The 19,379-nt window shown below is 36.4% G+C and overlaps 4 protein-coding genes across 4 annotated transcripts; 2 read left to right on the top strand and 2 right to left on the bottom strand.

Annotated features, from left to right (window-relative positions):
• Positions 1-3,073: 3,073 nt before the first annotated feature.
• On the bottom strand, positions 3,074-4,696 carry EV154DRAFT_577661 (uncharacterized protein; the record flags this gene model as incomplete). The annotated part of the gene is made up of 8 exons (XM_051606530.1): positions 3,074-3,239; positions 3,296-3,397; positions 3,452-3,596; positions 3,654-3,698; positions 3,760-3,861; positions 3,927-4,100; positions 4,154-4,578; positions 4,643-4,696. 8 exons carry the CDS (start codon positions 4,694-4,696, stop codon positions 3,129-3,131), a joined length of 1,158 nt encoding a protein of 385 aa, XP_051452295.1. The 3' UTR covers positions 3,074-3,128.
• Positions 4,697-7,108: 2,412 nt separating this feature from the next.
• Positions 7,109-8,736, bottom strand: EV154DRAFT_577659 (uncharacterized protein; the record flags this gene model as incomplete). Its single annotated transcript, XM_051606529.1, has 8 exons — positions 8,667-8,736; positions 8,136-8,602; positions 7,908-8,081; positions 7,741-7,842; positions 7,637-7,681; positions 7,435-7,579; positions 7,279-7,380; positions 7,109-7,222 (listed from the first exon to the last, which is right to left on the bottom strand). Exons 1-8 carry the CDS (start codon positions 8,718-8,720, stop codon positions 7,112-7,114), a joined length of 1,200 nt encoding a protein of 399 aa, XP_051452294.1. The 5' UTR covers positions 8,721-8,736.
• A 604-nt stretch (positions 8,737-9,340) lies between these two features.
• On the top strand, positions 9,341-10,473 carry EV154DRAFT_569393 (uncharacterized protein; the record flags this gene model as incomplete). Its single annotated transcript, XM_051606134.1, has 5 exons — positions 9,341-9,350; positions 9,398-9,667; positions 9,732-9,904; positions 10,311-10,382; positions 10,462-10,473. The coding sequence occupies 5 exons, from the start codon at positions 9,341-9,343 to the stop codon at positions 10,471-10,473; spliced, it is 537 nt and encodes a 178-aa protein (XP_051452293.1).
• Positions 10,474-11,750: 1,277 nt separating this feature from the next.
• EV154DRAFT_606777 (uncharacterized protein) lies at positions 11,751-12,896 on the top strand (the record flags this gene model as incomplete). Its single annotated transcript, XM_051607561.1, has 1 exon — positions 11,751-12,896. The coding sequence occupies one exon, from the start codon at positions 11,751-11,753 to the stop codon at positions 12,894-12,896; it is 1,146 nt and encodes a 381-aa protein (XP_051452292.1).
• Between the last annotated feature and the right edge of the window lie 6,483 nt (positions 12,897-19,379).

The following is a 19,379-nucleotide window of genomic DNA, read 5'->3' as shown; positions in this document are numbered from 1 at the left end:
GTCTACAGCAGTTTTAGAGAATTAAAATTGAGAGGAAGTTTGATAATATTTGAACTTCTTTCTTCCTTCTAGTCATGTTGTTGAGTGTGTATTGGTGCTTAACTATGTAATTAAATGTGTTTTTGTTTAAGAGTCAACGGACTTATAAAAATTATTATTTGCTATAATGTTCTAATGTTTTTATTGTTATTTCTATGGTTATTAAACGCGTGATACATGTATATATTTATATATGTCTGTGGTTAATTATAGAGTGTAGTATACGTATTGACTATGAGGTGTAAAGCGTTTGTTTAAAATACTGAATCATATTAAAAGCATCAATATTCACACCGAGCTTTCTTTTTATTCTAATTGGTACATCTGCGCTAAAACAATATAGATCATCTGCTTTTCTTACTCAAGACATTGCTACATACATTTGACAATGAGATTCCATGTCCTCTACGTTAATAGCCACCGAGTCAATTGTAAAGCTTTGTGCGTTATGAATTGTTGTAGCAAAAGCAGGGCCAATTGGAAACTTAGATCTCACATAGCATTTGCCTGGAATAGATTTTGTAATTTTTTGAATCCAAAGTGATTGGTGGCTACCATCAGAGTTTTGCTTTAATAATAGAATATTCTGTCGTATCTGGGTATGATTTACATGAGAATAAACAAATAAATCGAATAAATAATAAAAACATGAAATAAAAATATCCTTTAATGTTGAGCAACAGCATTGTAATTGTTGTGACACTCGAGCACTCTGTTGATATTTACCGATCAATTATAATAATTGAAACTCAGTTCACAATACATCTCTACCCTTTACTCTTGCAAGCATACACCTGTATACTGCTTCACAACTACTCCTAATATGAGTACATATTTATATATAAAAAATTGCAAGATTGCCTTAAAATTGATATACGTATGACAGTTGGATACAAAATGCTATACGACTGATCGGGAAGAGAAACTTCTCCGATCAAATCAAGAATTATAAGGAAGAGAAACTTAATATTAATAGTTCTCTCAATGGATTAGCTACCCATAGAGAGAATAGAACAGGTATCTCTATAAATAGTTCAACTAACAATACCGTGGTGTCGAATTGGTCACCGTTATTCCGAATTTTTTTTTCGATCTCAGATTTTTTGAAAAATGATGGTGTTTTTCAAATTGAATAAGTTATTAATAAAATGTCATCTTAATATTGTCGAAATTTGAACAGAGCAATTTTAACAGGTGTACTTTAATAATATACGTTTTTATTTTGAAAATTAATACTTTGTGTTACCACCTTTGGCTTCTATCACAGCCTTACACCGGGAGTTCATACTTCCGACCAATTTCTCTAAAAACGTTTTGGGTATATCATACCACTCATCACGGAGAGTTGCTTCTAACTGATTGATATTTTTTATCTGATTTCTACGACCCTCTATGCGTCTCTCCAAGTAAGCCCAGACATGCTCGATTGGATTGAGGTCTAGGCTTTGGGCAGGCCAAAAATCGAACCCTTCAACACCACATCTCGCTTTGTACCAGCTTGCATAGCTGCCAGTGTGACAGGAAGCGCCATCTTCTTGGAAAATAAAGTTCCTGGATGTTTCTGCAGTTACATTTTCAAGCCAGGGGAGGAAGTGATTGGACAAACAGTCGATATACGCTTCTTGATTTATGATGCCTTTCATGACAACAATAGGTCCTAACCCCCCAGCCCAAATACATCCCCAAATCATCACGGAACCGTTCCCAAATTTTACTGTTTTCTTAACAAGGTCTGGATGATATCTTTCTCCTTCTTTTCTGATCACTCGGACCCTTCCATCACTGCCTTGGACGTTAAACGTCGACTCATCTGACCAAATAACGTTTTCACACTGTTCTGGTGTTCAATTCACTTTGTTTTTGGGCCAAGCGAGTCTTCTGTGCATGTGTCGAGGCGTCAACTTTGGTACATACGTTGGGGAGTAAGAGCCAAACCCATTGAGAGTGGCATACTTGCTCAAAGTCTGTCGATGTATGTCGATACCAGCGGTCTTCAATTTCTCTTTGTGAACTACAAATGGCATGAAGGGCTCATCCTTAAAGCTGCGTACAACGGTACGTTGGTCCCTTTCAGACAACTTTGGGTGCTTTCCTTTACGTGTCTCTGAAATTCCAGTACCAGTTTCCTTCCAACGATTGACGCAATCGACGATCGTTGATCTGGGTAGTGACATGGCGCGTTGAATGTCCGCGATGCTTTGATCAGCTTGAAATCGTCCAATAATCAAGCCACATGTGTAATCATCGAGTTGCATGCGACGCTTAGAAGTGTTATTAGTAATGTCTGTCAAGGGCATAGTTGGTTTTATTATGCAAATGGAAGAAAAACGGTTTTATTTCAGACGCCTCAAAAAAAAAAAAATCCTAAAATAGAAATAACGGTGACCAATTCGACACCACGGTATATTGATAAACACATCTTATACGACTGTAAGTGTATAAGAGAAATAGTGCATGGAATATTTGGATGCTCATTTTCTACAACTAAATATACAAACATTGATAAGATGTTCTATATTTAGAATAGCATATTTAACCATGTTTTAGATAAGAATAATCAACAGATTGTATAAATAATAAGACATTAATACATGTCCTACCACAGCCAATTAAACATAAAAACTTTATGCATCTTTAACAAGCTACTGTTCACAATATGTTAATGGTATTCTGTATTTTAAACAGAACAATAAGAGTGTCCCAGATCGGTTGATTCAGGGCAACGTCACTTGAAATAAATTCTAACGAGTAGAATTCATTTCATGTAAAGCGGGAAACTGAGTATAGATTTATCAGACGACCAGAAAGTTTGACTCGATACAACTACCAGGAGAAGTTGTTCAATAGAAAAAGATCAATTAATTCATCGCAGCAGAGTTTTTCTAGTCTTTCTTTACCTCGAATAAAAAATATTCTTTTATCTCATTACTTTCCAATTGTATGAATTTTGTCAAATACCACACCCGCTCTCACAAAAAAAAAAAAAAGGTATACATAACTATCTTACTATTTAAAAAAATGTTCAATTGTAATCGTATATTGTTGTAAATTATTTTGATGGTGTTTGAAGTATCAAACAGTAAAGATATTTAAATACGGCCCCTGGCAATAAGGAGCTGTATACTTCTGGACAATTCATTTCTTGTGGATACTTTAATTGTTCTGAAGATATTATCCTCGGCTGAGATAGGCTTCTTGGACTAAAATTCAATACAAGTTAATAGACAGGATTACTTAAAAATTTTATAATCCTTACCGAAGCAAATCTTGTGTAAACGGATGCTGCTGGGTTCATAAACAGCGAGGCAGACCGAAGGAGATGTAAACCACAGTCGTGATTATTCGTTTGTTGTGGAACCTAAACGCATGAAATTAGTATTTACATATGTCTGGTCAAAAACAAAATACTAACGTCGAGAATCTTCACAAGAACACGTTGAAGTTTACGCTTGTGTTCTGCCTTGTACTTCTGTCGTAAAAAGGCCTTTACAATATCAACGGACTGGTATGACCTGTATGCCTTTCTTTGGAGGGAGTCCAGTACCATGACCACAGGCCTTATTATTAAAAAATGTTAGAATCGATGTAATTATGTTATGGTGTTAAATGCTTACTTTCGGGAGGTGTGGCGGGTTACAACTATTAAATACCAGTGATTTCTAAAAAAAAATTAAAAAAAAAATAAGCATCCAGAAACATGATTAACATAAAAGAACCTACTTATCGCAAACTGGAATCAGCCAGAATCTTCTGTCGCGAATTTGTTGGTTTCTGAACCATCCTGAGGTGCCTGCATAGAAATCTTTAGGAGTACCATCAGATCTACATTTTCAGATAAATGGGTGGATTAATAAAATGTCAAACAACAAGTTTAAATATCTACATACTCGGATATTTTACGAAGTTTGGCAAACAATTGCGAATCGAAAACATGTACGTCATTTGTTTTCTTTTCAAGAGACAAAGCAACATCAATAACGTTATCATTTAACCATCTCCTAGGCTGCAAGCTAATTAGATCACTGCTATAGAAACAGATTCTGCCGTGTTGGAATAGTATGCTATATAGTCTCAGTTAGCATTTAATAACGGAAAGAAAAAAAAATTCACCTACTTGCTGTCACTATCCGTTACTTCATTTTCTAAATCTTCATCGTCCGACGAAAGATCAATCACAATACTACTACTACTGCTACTACTACTACCTGATTTATTGGCGCTACTTACACATGAATCATCGGCGCCACTACCACTTGATTCACCATTTGGACCATCACCAATGTCATTTGGTTTACCACTAATGTCATCTGGTCTACCACAAATGGCACTTGGTTCAATTGCAGCAACCGTAGGTTTCTCGTCGGTTGTAGATCTGTTGGACAATATGTCAAAGGAGTTGATATAACTAAGTGCTCTACTAATAACACCTTTTGTTGATTCTTCTCGCAGCTTTTGCTTTTTAGGGACAACATCAACAGATTCATCACGAGATTTTCTCTTTCCTTTTCGTGGAGGTGAATCGCCCATGTTGGAATCCTTCTAGAAACAAAATTACGCGGAGTTAGTTCAGGTGTTTTATAATAGATCGTTCAAATAAACATACGGAATGAGACTTTGTCTTAAGTTGAGAGTTTTTCGTGGATCTTTTGTTTTTCATGGTAAGATAATGTGGCTTTCAAGAAAAAAAAAAAGTGTAAATATTGATACACGGTCGATTTACAAGGTCGATTTGAAATACCGACCGAGAAATACTAAAAAGCATGACGTAGACATAAAAAAGGTCAAAAAGCGTGACGTAGACATTCAAAACATCAAATAGAGTGTCGTTTCATGTTGGCTAATATTACTCGCACCATACTTATTGCTTGAAAAAAAAATCTCGCGTACCATAGTTTTTTGTGACGGTCAACTTATAAATTCCGGGTCGGACCAACAATAATTTTTGCACATAAAAAATTCTTGTAGCGCACCATGATTTTTTCGCTGGCGGACCATACTTTTCCCCTGGGGCACCATACTCTTTTAACGTTGGCGCACCGTACTTTTTTGCGCACCACACTTTTTCGCGCACCACACGTTTTCGCGCACCATACTTTTTTTCGCGTACCAAACTTTTTTTTGCTTTGTTCTTTTTCTTTTAAACTTTTATTTTAAAATGAATTCAAACGATTCACACTAATCTTTGAATGAAAGCCAATTGCTAATCAACAGCCTTTGGGCTGTAATTAACTCCGCTGTAGAAGTGAAAAATAGTTTCGAGGAGATCTTCGACAAACAAAACGAGGAACAAACCGATGCTGGAGAGTAACTGGCAGATCAGTATGACTGAGAATGTCTTACTGACCCGGAAGAGGAGAATATCCGCGTCAAAGCTACACGAGATGTCCCTTCATTTGCTGAGGCTGTCCAGCAGAATGTACGTGTCATTGAGGTGAAGGCTGCTTTTAAAGCCGAATTTCTAGTTGGAAAAACATTCTTGGACAAGGAAGCTGCAAGACTTCAAATACAGCCTTTGGTATGATCAAGAATATCCCTTTTAATACTCTCAAAAGCGACGAATATTACATTAAGTTGATTTGTAAGCATTTTGGTAAGTATCGTTTTGCCAGAAAGGGTGAAGGTAATTGTAACCATAATCTGGCATAGGGTGGTATATTAATTCGGTAAGTTTTTTGAAAAAAAGATGCAGAAGATGCAGGAGATGATGAAGGATCTGAGAGTGGGGTTCAACGACCTAACAGAACCAGTGGACGAACAGGATACTCCGCATTTGTTTATCTCCGTAAGGATACGAGAGCTATCGATCAGTCATGGACAATTCGATCCAGCTGTTTCGAGCACAATCGCCCTTTGAGCTAAGATAGAAGGGTGTATTATAACAACAGATAGCTCGAGGCTGAAGATCAAGAACTTGCAATTAGTCTCATGCGTGCAGGAACAACACCAAGTGAAACGTTAAAGGCAAGGTTGAAAATTAATACGTAGAAAATAATCGTTAGTAGTGTCGAATTTGGGTACGATTTACTTAAGAATAATTGTGCCATTCCTTCAAAGAGATAAAATATGAAATTAAAACAACCTTTGATGTTGCATACCAGCATACGCTTGTATACTGATATACAACTTCTCCTACCACGAGTACATGCTTCTATATCAAAGATTGCATGATTGGCCTAAATACGATATACGAATGACAGTTGGATACAGAATTCTATACTACTGAGTTCCGATATCACTGATCGGGAAGAGAAGCTTCTCAGATCAAATCAAGAATTATAAGAAAGAGAAACTTAATTTTAATAGTTCTCTCAATGGATTAGCTACCCATAGAGAGAATAGAACAGATATTTCTATAAATAGTACATTTACCTATATATTGATAAACACAACTTATACCACTGTAAGTGTATAAGAAAAATAGTGCATGGAATATTTGGATGCCTATTTTCTACAACTAAATATCCAAGCATCCATAAGATGTTCTATATTTATGATCACATATTTAACCAAGTCTTAGATAAAAATAATCAACAGATTGGATAAATGATCAGACATGACTAGATGTCCTACACAGCTAATTCAACATAAAAGCCTTATGCATCTTTTAACAAGCTACCGTTACACAATATCTTACAGGTATTCTGTATTTTAAACGGAACTATTAGAATGTCCCGGATCGGTTGATTCGGGGCGACACCACTTGAAATAAATTCTAACAAGTAGAATTTATTTAATGTAAAGCGGGAAACTGAGTATAGATTTATTAGAAGACCAGAAAGGTTGACTCAACACAACTACCAGGGGAAGTTGTTCAATAGAAAAAGATCAATTAATTCATCGCAGCAGAGTTCTTTTAGTCTTTCTTTACCTCGAATAAAGATATACTTTTATCTTATTACTTTCCAATTGTAAGAATTTTGTCAAATACCACACCCGCTCTCACAAAAAAAAAAAAAAAAAAAAAAAAAAAGGTATACATAACTATCTTACTATTTAAAAAAATGTGCAATTGCCATGGTATATTATTGTTAACTATTTTGATGATGTTAGGGGTATCAAACAATAAATATATCTAAACAAGGCCCCTGCTAATAAGGGGGTGTATACGTCTCGACAATTCATTTCTTGTGGACACCTTAATTGTTCTGAAGATGTTATCCTCGGCTGACAAAGGCTTCTTGGACTAAAATTCAATACACGTTAATAGACATGATTATTTAAACATTGTGTAATCCTTACCGAAGCAAGCCTTGTGTAAAGGGATGCTGCTGGGTTCATAAACAGCGAGGCAGACCGAAGGAGATGTAGACCACAGTCGTGGTTATTTGTTTGTTGCGGAACCTAAACTCATGAAGTTAGTATTTACATATGTCTGGTCAAAAACAAATTACTAACGTCGAGAATCTTCACAAGCACACGTTGAAGTTTACGCTTGTGTTCTGCCTTGTACTTCTGTCGTAAAAAGGCCTTTACAATATCAACGGACTTGTATGACCTATATGCCTTTTTTTGGAGGGAGTCCAGTACCATGACCACAGGCCTTATTATTAAAAAAGGTTAGAATCGATTTGATTATGTTATGGTGAAAAATGCTTACTTTCGGGAGGTGTGGCGGGTTACGACTATCAAATACCAGTGATTTCTAAAAAGAATTAAAAAAAAATAAGCATCCTGAAACATAATTAACATAGAAGAGCCTACTGATCGCAAACTGGAATTAGCCAGAATCTTCTGTCGCGAACTTGTTGGTTTCTGAACCAGCCTGAGGTGCCTGCATAAAAATTTTTAGGAGTACCATCAGATCTACATTTTCAGATAAATGGGTGGATTAATAAAATGTCAAACAATAAGTTTAAATATCTACATACTCGGATATTTTACGAAGTTTGGCAAAAAATTGCGAATCGAAAACATGTACGTCATTTGTTTTCTTTGCAAGAGACAAAGCAACATCAATAACATTATCATTTAACCATCTCCTGGGCTGCAGGCTAATTAAATCACTGCTGTAGAAACAGATTCTGCCGTGTTGGAATAGTACGCTATATAGTCTCAGTTAGCATTTAATAACAGAAAGAAAGAAAATTTTCACCTACTTGCTGTCACTATCCGTTACTTCATTTTTTAAATCTTCTTCGTCCGACGAAAGATCAATCACAATACTACTACTACTACTACTACTACCTGATTTATTGGCGCTACTTAAACATGACTTATCGGCGCTACTGCCACTTGACTCATTGGCGCTACCACCACTTGATTCACCATTTTGACTACCACCAATGCCATTTGGTCTACCAACAATGAGATTTGGTCTAACACCAATGTCATTTGGTCTACTACAAATGGCACTTGGTTGAATTGCAGCAACCGTAGGTTTCTCGTCGGTTGTAGATTTGTTGGACAATATCTCAAAGGAGTTGGTATAAGTAAGTGCTCTACTGATAACACCTGTTGTTGCTTCTTCTCGCAGCTTTTGCTTTTTAGGGACAATATCAACAGATTGATCACGCGATTTTCTCTTTCCTTTTCGTGGAGGTGAATTGCCCATGTTGGAATCCTTCTAGAAACAAAATTACGCGGGGTTAGTTCAGGTGTTTTATAAGAGATCTTTCAAATAAACATACGGAATGAGACTTTGTCTTAAGTTGTGAGTCTTTCGTGGATCTTTTGTTTTTCATGGTAAGATAATGTGGCTTTCAAGAAGAAAAAAAAGGGTAAATATTGATACACGGTCGATTTACAAGGTCGATTTGAAGTACCGACCCAGAAATACTAAAAAGCATGACGTAGACATTAAAAAGTTCAAAAAGCGTGACATAGACATTCAAAACATCGTTTCATTTTGGCTAATATTACGCGCACCATAATTTTTGCTTGAAAAAAAATTCTCGCGCACCATAGTTTTTTGTGACGGTCAACTTATAAATTCCGGGTCGGACCAAAAATAATTTTTGCACATAAAAAGTTTTTCTAGCGCACCATTTTTTTTTCGCTGGCGGACCATACTTTTCCCCTGGGGCGCACCGTACTTTTTTGCGCACCACACTTTTTCGCGCACCACACTTTTTCGCGCACCACACGTTTTCGCGCACCATACTTTTTTTCGCGTACCAAACTTTTTTTTGCTTTGTTCTTTTTCTTTTAAACTTTTATTTTAAAATGAATTCAAACGATTCACACTAATCTTTGAATGAAAGCCAATTGCTAATCAACAGCCTTTGGGCTGTAATTAACTCCGCTGTAGAAGTGAAAAATAGTTTCGAGGAGATCTTCGACAAACAAAACGAGGAACAAACCGATGCTGGAGAGTAACTGGCAGATCAGTATGACTGAGAATGTCTTACTGACCCGGAAGAGGAGAATATCCGCGTCAAAGCTACACGAGATGTCCCTTCATTTGCTGAGGCTGTCCAGCAGAATGTACGTGTCATTGAGGTGAAGGCTGCTTTTAAAGCCGAATTTCTAGTTGGAAAAACATTCTTGGACAAGGAAGCTGCAAGACTTCAAATACAGTCTTTTCGTACGACCAAGAATATCCCTTTTGAGTTTCTCAAAAGCGACGAATCTTACATTAAGTTGATTTGTAAGCATTTTCGTAACTATCGTTCTGCCAGAAAAGGTGAAAGTAATTATAACCATAATCTGGCATATGGTGGTATATTAATTCGGTAAATTGTTTCCAAAAATAGATGCAGAAGATGCAGGAAATGATAAAGGATCAGAGAGTGGGGTTCAGCGAACTAACAGAACCACTGGACGAACAGGATGCTCCGCATTTGCTTATCTCCGTAAGGATACGAGAGCTATCGGTCAGTCATGGACAATTCGATTCAGCCGTTTTGAACACAATCACCCTTTGTCGGTAGCGGACAGGCGGACAGGACAGACAGAAGAATACTTGCTTATAAGAACAGAAAAATAAAGGATAATTATTATATTTATTATGAGAGAGAGAGAGAGAGAGAGAAAGAGGAAAAGAGGAAAAGAGGAGAGAGGGTTATTACATAATATATCTGATGAAGGGGAAGAAAGAAGAGGGAAAGTTAGGCTATATTTATAGTAAAAATTTGTATAGATATTTAGCATAAAAATAAGCAATGACAAAGTTTAGTATGTCATTACTTATTTATGACACATTTTCGATGATTGATGGCTGACACGTAGACGACAAGGTGCTGACAAAGAATTACCAAAATTAATGCATCTACGTGTCACGATCATGACACCCTTTGAGCGAGGATAGAAGGGTGTATTATAACAACAGATAGCTCAAGGCTGAAGATCAAGAACTTGCAATTAGTCTCATGCGTGCAGGAACAACACCAAGTGGAACGTTAAAGGTAAGATTGAAAATTGATATGGAGAAAATAATCGTTATTAGTGTCGTATTTGGGTACGATTCACTTATAAATAATTAAGCAAATCGTTTAAATAAAAAAACTATGAACTTTAAACAACCTTTGATGTTGCATACCAGCATACGCTTGTATACTGCTATACAACTTCTCCTACTTCGAGTACATACTTGTATATAAAAAATTGCATGATTGGCCTAGATACGATATACGAATGACAGCTGGATACAGAATGCTATACCACTGAGTTACGATATCACCGATCGAGAAGAGAAACTTCTCAGATCAATCAAGAATTATAAGAAAGAGAAACTTAATATTAATAGTTCTCTCAATGGATTAGCTACCCAGAGAGAGAATAGAATAGCTATTAATATAAATGGTTCATTTACTTATATATTGATATAATTATACTGCTGCTAAAGAGTATAAAGAAATAGTGTATGAATTAATGGATACCTAATTTCTACAACCAAATATACAAATATCGATAAGGCATTATATATTTGGGATCTTAATTTATTCATTACAAAGATAATGAATAAATGATCAACTATTATTTTTTATTGCCAATTACACTTGACAAACAAGTATGCATCTTTTAAAGTAACCGTTCCATAACCTGATAAATAAGTGTCTTGTAATACTAAAGATTTATTAGAGTACTCATGCTCCCGATCCACTGATATGGGACAACGTTCACTGGAAACAATTCTAACGAGTAGTATTCATTTAACCTAAGGCAGGAAACAAAGTATAGATCTATTCCAAAACCAGAAAGGTTGACTCATTATTAAAACTCAGGAGAGTTGTGCAATATGAACAGGATCAATTATTTCTTAGCAGCAGAGTTCTTTTGGTCTATTTATACCTGGGATAAAGATATACTTTTATCTCATTACTTTTCAATTGTATCAATTTGTCAAACACTACATTTTTTATAAACAATCGTATTCACACTTCATTTAGTCAATTCCTATTTTTTTTTCTATCCGACCAGATGAAATCCGTTCTTCCAATAAATTGTTTTTTTTTCTTTTGTTTATTAAACCGTTCTTTATCACGGAATATTTTCGTTCCTCCTTACATAAGTTTATCGATAGATTACATAAAATCAGCCAATCACAATTATAGCACATGTAAAAAAGGATCTAAAAATTTAAACTCATTTGAAGTATTTCCCTGATTGGCCAAAGTGTTTTGAAACAAAACTGGGTGAAGGCGTTCCATTAGATGGAAAAAAAAATTAATTGTCGTGGGAGTCAAAGAAAAAAGTATATAAGAACTGTATTTTTTTGTTTATCTCGTTCTTTTCTTTCTGTTCTTCATTGTTTTATTTCAAGAATCAAACATATGCCGGAAGTTCAACTTAACAACAGAAGTGACAGACGCGTAGCCCAAAGATTTGACGCTAAAAGACAAAGTAAGCGAGAAAAACAAATGATGATGGCGTCTCCAAATGCAAGTAAGTACAATGCAAAAAAAAGTCGCAAGAAAGCATCCAGAAAATCCAAAATCGCTTCCACGACACCCATCGCTTCGGTGAAGCCGAGTACTCCTACTCCTTCTGGTAATACCAGTGCAACTGTAGAGATGTCACTCGTTCATCAACAGCCAGCAAAACAATCAAGCGGCCAAGAACATGACAGCAGCTTTGAGACTGAAACGGATTTACCAGTACAAGAGCAAGCCGTATTTGAGTTGGAAGAGGAGCAGAAACCAAAGATACTTGATGAAGAAGCATTTGACGTAGAAGAAGAAACGCTTACTGAAGGAGAAGAACTTCTAGTCAAGGCTTTAACAGATACAGTTGAAAACGAAGAGCTTGCCGACGAGTCATCATTCATTGCAACTCCAAAAGAAGAGCGCGTTGTGGAGACTACCTCCAGCCTGGAGAACGAAAACGACAATCACCCAGTTGACAATAAGGCAGATCAAAAGCAAGATGACGGGCTCTCAGATAAAATTATTACTGCGCAGCAAGAAGAACCCCGATCAAATGAATCGGCTGTTACTGTTCAAAAAGCGTCTCATGCTAGCAAGAACGACACCATCCAAAACAAGCAAGTGAACAAGGAGTTGTCTCCTACACATTCGTTTGTGTTTCCAGAGGCAGCTATTACAAACAGCCCTGCTGTATCCATAGAACTCCCAACGGTATCTCCCACAAAAAAGAAGAATGCTATTTTACGCCTTTTCAAAAGATCAGCGGCTCATATCATCGAGAAAAACAAGCGAGTGAAGAAGGAGTTACTTCATACAAAGCAGCTTGTGTTTTCCAGAACAGATATTACAAACAGCTCTGTCGCATCCATCGAACCTACTAAGGAGTCTTCCACAAAAAAGACGAACATTATCTCGCGCCTTTACAAAAAATCAGTGAAAGCGTGTGATATATTCATCAATGACCAAATCCAATTAATTGGTAAAGCCAATCGTATTGGTATCATTTCAAACAAAAAAAACCAACACCACGAAATCCTTCAAGAAACTCTTTAAAAGATAATTACTCTCCTTGAGTCATATTATCTAACACATATGCATAACACTCATTATAATTTATTCCCATTGCTTTTAAATAAATAAATAAAAAATTCAATACCAAAACAGCTTGTCCTTTGCCACTGACATCGTATTTATGATTGTAACAACAGATATAGTAAGCTTTATATCGCTGTTTGTATCTCTATAAACGCAGTATCTTGGCTTTGAAAAAAGTAAAAAGCTTCGGATGGATTGAATAATTTTATTGTGCTTTCGGGTATTGTGGCATATAAGACTCGCAGGCAAGTTTAGCACCAAATGATGTAAGGACAATTGAAAAGGCTTGTAGTAAGCACATTGGGTATTTGTAATCCATGGTAAATAAATCTCATTCGACACGGCCAAATATAATTCACTGTATAAATATGTCAGCGTATGTCGGAGTCAAAAACATTCATAATCACATCGGGAAATTTTGGTGTAATTTGGTGTAATTTGGTGTTAACACCATTTCGGTGTAAAAATCCGCTCCCAAGGGCAGTCTGATGTTAACACCACATTACACCAAATTACACCAAATAGTGTTAACACCTAATCACATTTCATTACACCTAGCTGGTGTTAACACCTAAATCAATCTTATTACACTTGAATTATGTTAACACGTATATGCACCTAATCCCACCTTAATGGTGTAAACATCAGCTGGATGTAAATTGGTGTAAATTAATGATGCTTTTAAAACCTTATTATATTTATTACAAAAATTGGATAACTAAAAATATGATTTTTATTTAAGGTGTCATTTGATAATGATATTCATCTATGATCTTCTTTGCTTCTGCGTTTTGCCTACGTAATTAAATATCTAGGTTAGTACCGGAAGACTTTTATTTCTTTCATGTTGCTCTTTACCTTTCTGTTCGGAAATTCTTGGACATTTGTGTCCATTTGGGCTGCAAAATAAATTCGCATGGCCAAAGACGAGCACAATACTTAAGGAAACCAAACCTTGGATCGATTTCCACTACTTCCTCTTGCATTGATTTGAGCATTGTCCATTGCTCAGTGCCATTCAAGGATCCCCATCCTCTGTACTTACCCATGTGATTTTGAGAAGCGAAAGCACGACAAACAGAAAGGGCAGAACGATTCAAATTCTCCATCATAGCTTCCTTGTCAGTTTCAGACAATCCTTCTACTTGTTTCAATAGCAAGATTGCTATCTCCAGTTTCTTGTCCTTGTATGAAACTGCCTTCGGTACAGTAATAGAAGGAACAGTACCAGAAGAAACAGTAGACTCACCTTGTTGGAGACCTCTTTCAGTCAAACTTTGTAAGGCTTCCTGTAAAGTGTCGATTTTATTTTCAAGGCAAATGATGTTCCTTTCCAACGTTGAACAGGCTTCATCCACCTTTGCCGTAATCATATCATCCATCGATTTCTTTTGAGCTAACAAGGCTCTTTCTACTATTGCTTCTATAGACGAGAGCAAATCGGATGTAGGTTCGATGGGTTGTTTTCTTTTAGGAGGCATATCTAGAATAAAAAAAATAAAAAGAAGAAAGTAGTGAAAAATTTTTATCCCTGGTAAATAATCAAGCTGGTAATTATTAGTGTCATTATCTATTTCTGTCAAAAACAATAAAAGAAAAACAGACTCGTCGTCCAATCTTCTTTTCACACTTTCTGACACTTTAAAAAAATGGTTAAACATTACTGCCCTACTTGTCAAGAAAAAGTTAAGTTGAAAGATTTATCAAACCACCTTAATAATCATAAGGTTCAACAATCATTAAAAATCTATAGTCGAGTATCAAAAAATATTAGCATTAGTCCTTCAATAAATGGAAATACCGCAATGGGCCAACAAATCTTACAAAACTTGCAGAACACTGGCACCATGTTCGAGAATGTGTCTACAGAAACCGAAACGTACGAAGACGAACCTATGGATTACGATTACGAACAAGAAAATGTCGCGTTCGTTGAGGAATCACAAGGCCTGCTTGCAGATGAAGAATTCCAAGATCAGAACATGGATCCTGAAGAAGAATGTTTGACCCAGGAAAAAAAAGATGTGATGAAAAAATTAGAAATTTTTAAGAAAACCGTTCAAACACCGATTTGTATTGACACTCAAGGCTGCACGAGACCTCTTGATTTGACTGAAAAAGCCAGTTTGAAGATAAGAGACATCATGACAAAGCGGGCAGTATCAAAAACTGCCTCAGAAGAATTAATTGCAGCATTTAATGAGTATATGTCAGATCTTGAGCTCGGTAAATTGATAAATGTTATATCTAAATAATTGTTTATTTATGACGTTTTTTTAATAGAACAACACCTCCATTTGCTTTCACCCTACAAATGCGATGCAATCTCCAGCAAGAACATATCCAGAGTAGATTCAGATACGTACGACATGTGTCGTAACGGCTGTTACATGTTTGTGGATGATGAACAAGAGAGAGGACAGACTGAGTGTCCAAATGTTTCTTGTAAAGCTGCTAGATACACCGATAATGCCACAGGTGTACCTGTAGAAACTCATACGCAGTTATCTCTCGCAAAGCAACTCGGAAATTTTCTGACTCAACAAAGAAATGTCAACAACATCAACGCATATAGAGAAGAGAGACAATCTTCGTCCGGATCTTACAAAGATGTTTTTGATGGTAGTGCCTGGAAGAACAACCAAGATTTAGAAGGTGATAAAATGCTCTCATTGGCTTTACATGCCGATGCATTTTCACCTTTTAAAAGAGGTGCTACAGGTCAAAGTATGACGCTGTTGATGGTGACAATTCTGGACTTATCTCCAGAATTAAGGTATTGTACTGATAACATTTGAATTTGAAATGGAATACTGATTTTTTTGTACATATATTTACTTCAAAAAGATAAGGCCGAAAATGTTCTTATCATGGGGATTATCACCACGGAAAAAAAAGCCATGGGATATCTTCAGCTTCCTTTACCCCACTTTAAAGGAGCTGATAACACTCGAGGAGGCTGGGATTTCCATGGCTTCTGATGGCACCTGTACGTATAAGGCGAAGCTTGTTCATGTTGTAGGGGATATACCTGGAGTAGCGGATCTTTGTTGTCATTCAGGACATACGTCCTATACTGGTTGCCGTATGTGTACCATTCGAGGTATGCAATCAAGTAAAAAACGGGCAATAGTTTTTCCCCCAAAAATGGACAAGGATGGGGTTTTTTTAAAAAATGACTATAGAGATTCCAATGCGTTTCGTCATGGTGATAAGGTACTGCTATATGTGACCAGGAAAAAAAGTGTAGCTAAATAATTATATTCAAATTTACTAATGATACTGAAATACATATTCAAAAGAGTGCTGGAATCAAAAAGCCAACACCATTTTCTTTGCTGAATAGCTTCCAGGGATACTCCTTCTTCGGTCTGGATGAACTCCATCTTTGGGGGTCAAACATCGCCAAGCAACTGTGGAAGATGATGGTTGACGATAAGCAGTTGTTTGGGCATGAAAACCCACTGTTTCTCCGAAACAAATATCGTGACAACGTTGGATCCAGAATGGCCACCATTCAACGTTGTATCGATAGTAGTGCTTTAGACGGCCAGCTCATTGGTAAGTTTTTAATGGCTTGTATTTTGTTTGTGCTTTTTTATTTCCAATTTATACATCGTATCTAACATTCATACAACAGACATGGCTAACCGTGCAGGAAATGCAAGATGTGTGGACATGATTGACTTCATGCAGTACATCGTACCCACGCTGGTCGTCGAAGCGCTACAAACACAAGCAATGGACATTGTTGCAGCCGAAAAAGCACGACGCAACAAAAAGATGAAAAGAGGAGACGTGCCTGTTCCTGTTGGGACGAATCTGGTAGAAGTGCCAGAAATTATAGGCAAGACTTGCTATGCCTTGCAATGCTTGTCCAAAGTCTGTCGTATGACGGAACAATACGAAATTTCCACCATGGATCTTATCGAGATTGATAGGTAAATGTAGTAGAATGTTGTTTAGCACATAACTAACTTTCAAATTGCCTTATGTATTTATGCCTATTTACAGATTGATTGAGGTATGGCACTTGTTTCTGCTGGAGGTGTACAAAGACACGGCTTTTACGATCAATCAACATTACTTGACTCACGTTACCGAAATGATACGTCAGCTTGGACCGCTTCGCTGCTCAAGTGCACGAGTCTTAGAAAGAACGATCGGTAATGTGAAGAGGTTAATTAGATCAAGATCAAAGCCTGCCGAGAATGCTGTAACAGTGATGAAAAATCATCATTCTCTTGCTTGTCGAGCTTGGGGTGTTGAGGAATTGCAAGTGAACAAAAAAGAAATTATGACCATAACTGAGCTTTTTACAACTTCATCACAAGAAGAAGTGGAAGCGATGATGTATAAATTTCCATATCTTTCAAATCAGGATAATATAAATTATTATCCAACTTGCTGTATTCCTCGTACCAAGCAATCGCTCAGTCATAAAAGAAAAACCAAAAGATCCGTGGTGGTAGAGTTCAAGAATGAAGATGGTCGTGTTGAGCACGCTACAGGAATCATAAGTACTGTATTCAGTTTAGATGGCATCATCTTGTATGCAATGGTAACCTTAGAAGCCATGCTTTTGCATAATGGCTCGAATTATTACATGAACAGATCAAACGTACTTTCCTCTGTATATATAGCAGCCATCGATGATATTGTTGGTTTGACCATCTATATTCCTTCGATTATGAATGATGACATAGTGCATGTAATGTGTAAAGGGCTACAGTAGAATACAGTTTCACAGTTTTCTACTACTGTATGCTTATAAATAATTTTAAACATACAAAAAGAAAAAGCCATCCTTCCTATAATTATTTAAAATGTCATTGATTTGCTTTTGTATAGTTTGGTGTAAATTCGTGTGATTTCGTGTGATTTCGTGTTGCCACCATTTTATATTTTATCACACTTTTAAAGAAGGTGTAAGTGGGTGTAGTTTGGTGTAATTTAGTGTTAATGTTCGAGTGACGATTTTAAAATGTTAACACCAAATTACACCAAATTACACCAGATAACACTAGATTACATTTTATTTCCCGTTGTGAATCATGCACAGTTTGAAAGTTTTTAACAGATGGTTATGTTAATCTTTCATTGAAATTGGGAACAAATGATTGTGTTTCTAAGCAAGTATTAGGATTATTCTATGATGACTATAGTTTAATTTTACCTTCATTCCACTGAGGGCCTTTGTTTTCTTTTACAAGCACTGCTATTAGATGAATCGTTGAAAAGAATTTAATTATATTTATCCCAAGTATCATTGTATGTTATTTATCCTATTTTTCTTTTTCTTTTTTTTGAATTTCGCATTAATAAAGAAAAGATGGTAACACGACAAGAGTCTCTTTCCCTTCGAATAATAAGTGGAGTTCGTCAGCTATGCTTCGAACGTAAATAACTAAAGTCACCGTCGGGATTAGTGTTCGAACTTTTCGAGCTTGCACCGATCTTGCGCCAGTTCGAACGAAGCTCGAACCGAGTTTTTGTACTCGAGCTTGCGCCACTTTTTTTGGGTTCGAGCGAGCTTCGATCGATGCTCGCTCGAAGCTCGCTCGGCTAAAATGTCGATAGTAGTCACTTTAAAGTTAAGGTCCTTGAAAGACTACAGATGGCATTTCCCCTTGATTTTAATCTTTTCTTCCCTTTACCATTTTTTTTTTTATTTATGCTCTAATAATTCCAATTAAAATGCTTTGGACTTTTATTTAATTGTACAACCAGCAAACACATTTACCATAGAAAATGAAACAGTGTTGCACACTATACCCAACTAAGCCAATTTTTTACAGCAACCATAGTAACATGACGTAGCAGAATTAATTTAAACTTTCATGTTCACAAATCCAAATGTATTATAATTATAGATGCAGTAATAGTTTGATTTAATTATCCGAATTTGGTGTTAAGGCTGGTGAAAAAAAAAACTTTTTCTTTTTCCAACTTCTATTTCAATAAATAACAATTTTATTATCATAATTTTCTGTAATTAACATCACTTTGACGTGCACTTTGTGTAATAAAAAGGGCGAGCGAGTTCGAGCTATCGTATTCGCAACCGAGCCGAGCTTAAGAAACTTCGAGCGAGCTCGAGCTGCAAAAAAACGCATCCGAGCGAGCTTCGACTAAAACACGATCGAAGCTCGCTCGAGAGTTTCGATCTTCATTCCGAACACTAGTCGGGATGCTCCAAGTAAAAGGATGGATGGATCCAGACACTTTCAATTCCTCTCCCTCTTAATTTTTTTTTTTTTTTTTTTTTTTTTGTTCACTCAAACTAAAATTGGTCTTTGCAGCAAGTCTAATGATGCCGAACGTACAAATGCTGTAGGTGAACACTCTGAACCTACAAGTACGTTCAGTGCTTTTGAAGTGAAAATACAGCCTACCGTTGGATACATATGCAAGCAATGTGGTTGGAAAGCAAAAGTAATT

The sequence above is a fragment of the Mucor mucedo genome (genome assembly GCF_025094135.1).
Source record: "Mucor mucedo strain NRRL 3635 chromosome Unknown EV154scaffold_151, whole genome shotgun sequence".
NCBI classification, from domain to species: Eukaryota; Fungi; Mucoromycota; class Mucoromycetes; order Mucorales; family Mucoraceae; genus Mucor; species Mucor mucedo.
The sequence above is the reverse complement of the archived record's forward strand: the minus strand, read 5'-3'. Positions and strand labels throughout refer to the sequence as shown.